Source organism: Myotis brandtii, unplaced genomic scaffold (genome assembly GCF_000412655.1).
Source record: "Myotis brandtii unplaced genomic scaffold, ASM41265v1 scaffold2637, whole genome shotgun sequence".
Taxonomy (NCBI): domain Eukaryota; kingdom Metazoa; phylum Chordata; class Mammalia; order Chiroptera; family Vespertilionidae; genus Myotis; species Myotis brandtii.
In genome coordinates this window covers 66,798-72,824 of record NW_005360037.1, presented here as the reverse complement: position 1 = coordinate 72,824, position 6,027 = coordinate 66,798, and the positions used below count along the sequence as shown (strand labels likewise).

General features: G+C 35.7%; 1 protein-coding gene across 2 annotated transcripts in view; it reads right to left on the bottom strand.

Annotated features, from left to right (window-relative positions):
- Nucleotides 1-1,289: 1,289 nt before the first annotated feature.
- RAB9B (RAB9B, member RAS oncogene family) overlaps nt 1,290-6,027 on the bottom strand; it is a 13,297-nt gene continuing 8,559 nt past the window's right edge. For both annotated transcript variants that reach the window (XM_005868120.2, XM_005868121.2), the window contains exons 2-3: nt 5,956-6,019; nt 1,290-4,797 (exon numbers count right to left, since the gene is read on the bottom strand). In XM_005868120.2, the coding sequence (XP_005868182.1) occupies nt 4,150-4,755 (606 nt within the window). In that variant the 5' untranslated portion in view covers nt 4,756-4,797; nt 5,956-6,019 and the 3' untranslated portion in view covers nt 1,290-4,149. The remainder of the gene's footprint in view (nt 4,798-5,955; nt 6,020-6,027) is intronic.

Here is a 6,027-nt window from a genome sequence, read left to right as displayed (position 1 = left end):
ATCAAAAGATGTATCACAGTTTACCTGCCTTATAATCAAGATTAAGAGAAGCACTCCGCTGTAATAAATCCTACATCTCCATAGCAAAAAGAGAAAAAAGTGAAATTATTATCTGGATCACTGGAGAAAAAAAAATTGTTGCAGTTAGAACTACTGCAGGTAGTTAAAATGACAGTAGAGATACCCATACCAACTCCTATATTGAAATTGATGCCTCAAATTTCCAGTGTTTTAAAATTTCAATTACAGAAGTGAAGGGAAACCATCTATTCCACACCCTCCAGTTTCTGGAAGGACCATAGGGCAAACTATTTCCAAAAAATTGAGGATCTATTCTATTTCTTAAGACATCAAGAGAAAGAGATTTCCTACTGGGCTATCAATCAGGCAGAAAAATAGCAAAGATAGAAAGCTAGTTTTCTGATTTTTAAATATCAGAATATTTAAAAGTTTGGAATGAGCAAATCCTTTTTAAGGGGCTTATGACTCTATGATCTTATATAGATTAAAAGTTACATCATTATAACCTAATAAAAAAAGATTTCAGGTGCTTTATTTGAAGCAGAGTCTGATAATCTGTTAAATGATTATTCTCAGAGATAAAAACCACTACAGGAGGCAAACAAATCTGCCCCCCCCACCATGATTTTGACCGCCCAAAGTTCCAACAGTTAAAAGTAGAACGAGGAGAAAAGATGGCTAAAGCTGAGACAGATTGAATAAATAAAATGAAATTATGTGCTGTGGCGGTACTTGAGTAATTTTAAAGTTGCCACCGTGTACATTCAAGCCAGCTGATACTGATCTTTTAAGTCCAATATATGGAAACAAGAGAACAGAATATTTAACAAAATTATCCTGTTTTCTGATTTATTTCGCCTATATTTTCATGTTTCCTAAATTCTAGACAGTATACCAGTCAAGAAAATAAAAGGAATATGTATATTCTATTTATATTCTGTGGTGCTTTAGCATTTGGTTTAAATTATAATGAAGACATAAAGTGGAGAGTCAAGATCCAATTTCCAGTCCCAACACTCTTCATACATTAAAAAGTGGCATAAAATAAAAGGAACTTCCCCACCTTAATTTTTTTAGTTTATTTCCCAATCAATAGAAGAGTATCTATCTGATCACTAGGTAGTAGCTGCTTGGAGTACCACGTGAAAAAAAATGATCCAGAGGCCACATGCAATGCAGCCTGAAAGAGTGACTTGATTGATAAGTACTGTCTGTCACACCCACCAGTCACTCAAAAAGAGAAAAAGGAAAGAAGCACAAGCATTGTATACAGGTTATTCAAAAAGCACTTTTTATTTACTTTAACACAGATGACTTTTTACACTTGAAACAAAACATCTGATACACAATTTTGAGTTTTTAGCAGCACCTGCAACAAGAGGATTGTGGAATACCTCAGGGTAAAGTAGAGATGGCTGAGGCAGGCACAAATTAACCTGAAATTTATCAATCCACTGAAGACATATGGAATCTGAGGCCCCCTGATATTAGCCCAATACATGAAAATACAAAATAAATATTCTATATGACATTCTAATGAACCATTGAAAAACAGTATAGTTTCAATTAGAAATAGCTTATTCAAAAACTTAGTGTTCATGAAAAAAACTACTGAAAATACTGTACTGCACATTCTCGGTACACAATTTCTAAGCCTATATGCACAGTTCTTGGGACTCACAGATCTCAGCTTTTAATGTTTTTTAATCTTATTCAAATTATACAGCAACACCTCACCAAAATGCCACTGTTTTTTTGTCACTTAATGTTAAATGCTTTTTTAAAGATATTGTGTAGTGATTTGGCAGAAAAAAAGTTGGCATGGCTAAGAGGAAAGGGGCTTCAGTTGACCTGCCGATAAAATTAACACTTGTGTTGAATGGACAGGAGACCTATGAATGGGATATCCACGCAATTTTTTTTTTTTTTACTTAAATGACCACATGCCATTCTGATAGAGACAAGTACTTTTGTGAGTGAATGGAGGTCTTTATGAAGGCCTGAGATCTACAAATAGAAACTATTTTAAGCAGAGTGCAAGTAGAAAGAGAAGGCCCCAGGTCTCATGCACTTTAAAACAGTTAGCATTTAACAGTTCTGACGTACAGATTTTCACCCTAACATGATTGTAGCAAAATGATCATAGAATTTGGAAACCAGTGTGACTGGCTATAGGCATAGGCAGGATAGGGACCAATTCTTATGAGCTACAGGGTCCCAGTTCTGTCTTTGACTTCTGGCATAAATGTTAGTTTGCCAATGGGGTCAGGACTATATTTAAATTGGAAATATTGAGTATGACTGGGTTGAAATGCCATCTTAAATTTGTCTAGGTGGCCAAAAAGTCCCAGAGCTCTTAAAGTACATAAGGTCCCATGTGTAAGGCTGATTCCATATGTGACTACAATGGAGAGTTCTAAGCTGTATTCTTGTGAGAGCTCCCACCCCCTCCTTGGCCCAGGTCTCTTTTGGGGGTCATTTATAACTGCTCCTCACTAACTTGGGTCACTATTTTTATCATAGATGTTTAAAAAGTACAGATAAAAAGCTATGCAGGACAAACAAGTCAACCAACAAGAACCAGAAGGCATATAGATAGCTGTCAGTCATAGTAATCAAATTTTGACAAACCACTTTTGTATTTTAATATGCTTTCTTTAGGACATTTATATCGGCACACAATTATTACTTAGATCTCAAGAATTTTTCCTGCCATATTACAAAAGCAAAAGATAGAGCTATGTAGTTACTGTTAAATGCTGATCCCAGAATAGTTTGAGCATTTTAAAAGTCCCTCTCCATAGTCTTAGCTATTGTCTTAAGATGCATCGAATTATAACATGGCACTGAAATGTAGTTTGTAGCTTATAGACTTATAGAACTTAGAGCTGGAAGGGACCTGAAAAGAAACATTCAGCCAGTACAGAAATCCTTTTAATGGTATTTTAACAGATGGTCATCCAGCATCTACTTGAATATTTTTACTGGAAAGTTTACTATTAAGGCAGTCCATTCCACTGTTGGACAATTATAATTATGAGAAATTAATTCTAATTTCTCATAATTAGAGAAATTATGGGTTAAAGTATGCTCTCTTGTCATTTTTAATATCCTAGTTTGGCCAGCTGAACATACAGTACAACATACAAAACAACAACAACAACAAAAACCCAGTTTCTTCTTGTACAATAAATATTGGAGTTAAGGAAGCTTGTGAGAAAAGCCCATTATCCCCCACTCTTTTCTGAAGGCTTCTCTGAGAGCACAGCATGATGGACCAAATGACCATCAAAATTATGAGCAGAGAGCACTGCATCCAAAGCCATATACTAAGCAGCATTGCTAAATTGATAAGAGGTTGTCAGAGAAGCAACATCCCTAGGCAGCAAAAGTAGACTTATGAAGTAAAAGCAGACCAACCATTTATTTGCAAGGGTGGTTGGCATATTTAAGCATAATACATTCTCTAGTACCCTGTTACTTCAAACACAAGGAGTATAATCAATTTTCAATGTCATCAGTGTATCTCTTATTGAGGTGGTATATTTTGAAAAGCTCAGATGGCAGCAAAGCATACATAAAGGTTTAAACAAGGCAGTGTACATCATTATACTTTTGTATTCCTAATCATTACAACCTCTTTATAATTCAAGCTTAGGAAATCCTTGTTTGCATTACTATTTTATTGTAATAAAGCTCAGAGTATTATTTTCCCCCTTTGGCAGACATGTCAGAAACTGTTTGGCAAGAGTTGGTGGTGACATTTATTAGTTGACTAATGGAACACTTTAAGGAATAGCTATAGCTCTTTAATTCCTTCATGCAGCTGGGTTCTAAGTTTAAACTGTGATTTGAAAAAATATTTAAATCGCTCAGGACTAAAGTTTTCTGAAGTGTCCTGATGCACACAAGAAGGAAATAGCAGAAATCACGCAAAATACACTTGGCTTGATAAAGCACTTTTTAACAAGTTGCTTTACAACTTCAGCTTGAAAGGCTCTAATTAACAATTACAACCTTATCTCTTACCCTTTCTTTTTTTGTGTGTGTGCACGCTTAGAGGGGCACAGTTATTCTTACACTATTGACTGACCAATTTGGGGTACACCTTTAAAAGTCTTCTTACTTTTAACAACATGAAGATCCTGCTTTGGAACCACTGTTCAAGTCAATAGTGTGACCTAACATGCAATGCTCCAACTGTTCCTCTACAGCCAACACCTGCCTGACAGCTTCTTCAAAGGCCACTGTCACATTAGTATCATCTTTGGCACTTGTTTCTAGATAAGGGTAATCTCCATTCTCTATGCACCAGGCTTGTGCCTCCTCAGTAGTCACTTGCCTATCCTCTTTGTCTACCTTGTTACCCAGAACTACAAAAGGGAAGTGCTCAGGGTCTTTCACATCTGCATAGTAGATGAATTCTTTCTGCCAGTTACCAAGGTTCTCAAAGCTCTGTCGGTCATCCACACTGAAGGTCAAGAGGCAGCAGTCTGCTCCCCTGTAGAAGGGTGTTCTAAGACTCTTGAAACGTTCCTGTCCTGCAGTGTCCCAGATCTGGAGAGTTACAAAACGTCCATCTACCTCCAGATCTCGATTTAAGAACTCTACCCCTATGGTATGAAAAGCCTGGGAGTCAAATTTATTCGTTACATAACGGTTCATAAGCGAGCTTTTCCCAACTCCACCATCACCCAAGAGAATGACCTTTAAGAGCAGGGATTTACCACTCATTGTTGCAGCACCAGATGGGGAAGAGTTTCTAACCAAGATAACCTGAAAATAAAATAAAAAGTAAGAGGGAAAACAGTTAAATTTGAAATTGAAATCAACTTCATAATAAATTTCTCTGAATTATGGAGCCTTCTAATTTAGCTTCTCTTGATTCATGCTCATTAACTGATATAGTATAACAGAAGGAATAAAACTTTTTTTGCATGAGGGAGAAAATAGGTCTTGCTTGTCTGAGGTCTATTGTCTGTGCCAGGAATGGCTGAATGCCATGGGTAAGTGGACTAGCAAATGGTGCTGCAATTTGGTTCAGTTCTGACCCTATTCTCTCTTTGATGAGAAAACCTAGAACAGGAATGCCGCTCAAATGTGTAACCATATTAGCTTCAGATTTTGACAGTTCTAAACAGGCAAATAGTGTGAAATTGATTTGGAGTTTGAAGTCTGTTCCTAATATACTGAGGAGAAAAGGTTATATGAGTTAGAATTCTGTCAGTAGATGTTTAGGTTAGAATTAGACCAAACTTGGAAGAGAGAAAAAGGTCAAGTTTCTTCTGGCATTTGCCTCATTATACTTGCATTAATATGGATGCCCTCACAAGTAAAGGATCATCCATAATCTTTTCTTCATGGAACAATAGCAATTAAGTTGATGACAGTTGACTGGTACCAATATAATAGCTGTCACTCAGGAAGAATATCTGAATAGCTTATTAATTTTTAGTTTTAGGTTCTAATTTCATGCTAGCACTAAAGAAAGATATTGTAATTTCTAAAGTACTAATAATTATACTGAACCCTTTTGTTACCTCCGTAACATGTCTATACATGAAATACCTAGAATGCATCTTAAGATAAAAAGATCAAATGCTTACTGAACAACTACCTTGTACTAGATTATGTTAGGTACTTTCACACCAGCTCCATTGTGGAAACTCAACAATGATGCTGTTAATTGGGTGTTATTTATGCACGAGACCCAAAGAGATGAAAAGTAATCACTAATCAAACAGTACATACAAAAATGTTTCTGGAGTCAAATACATTTGAAATGTAATTTTAAAAACCTTCAGTAGTCCTTAAAATTATATTGGTGTGCATGTGTACTAATCATATATTTTTCTAAACAGTCATTTTTAGAAGATCCAATGGAAAAAAATATAAAATATTATCTATACAGTTGAGTATAAAATATAAACCTACCCAGTTGGGTCTTTGTCACAATCTTGTCTTTTTCTTGTTGTTATTGTTTTCCTGTTCTAGGATTCTAAAAAA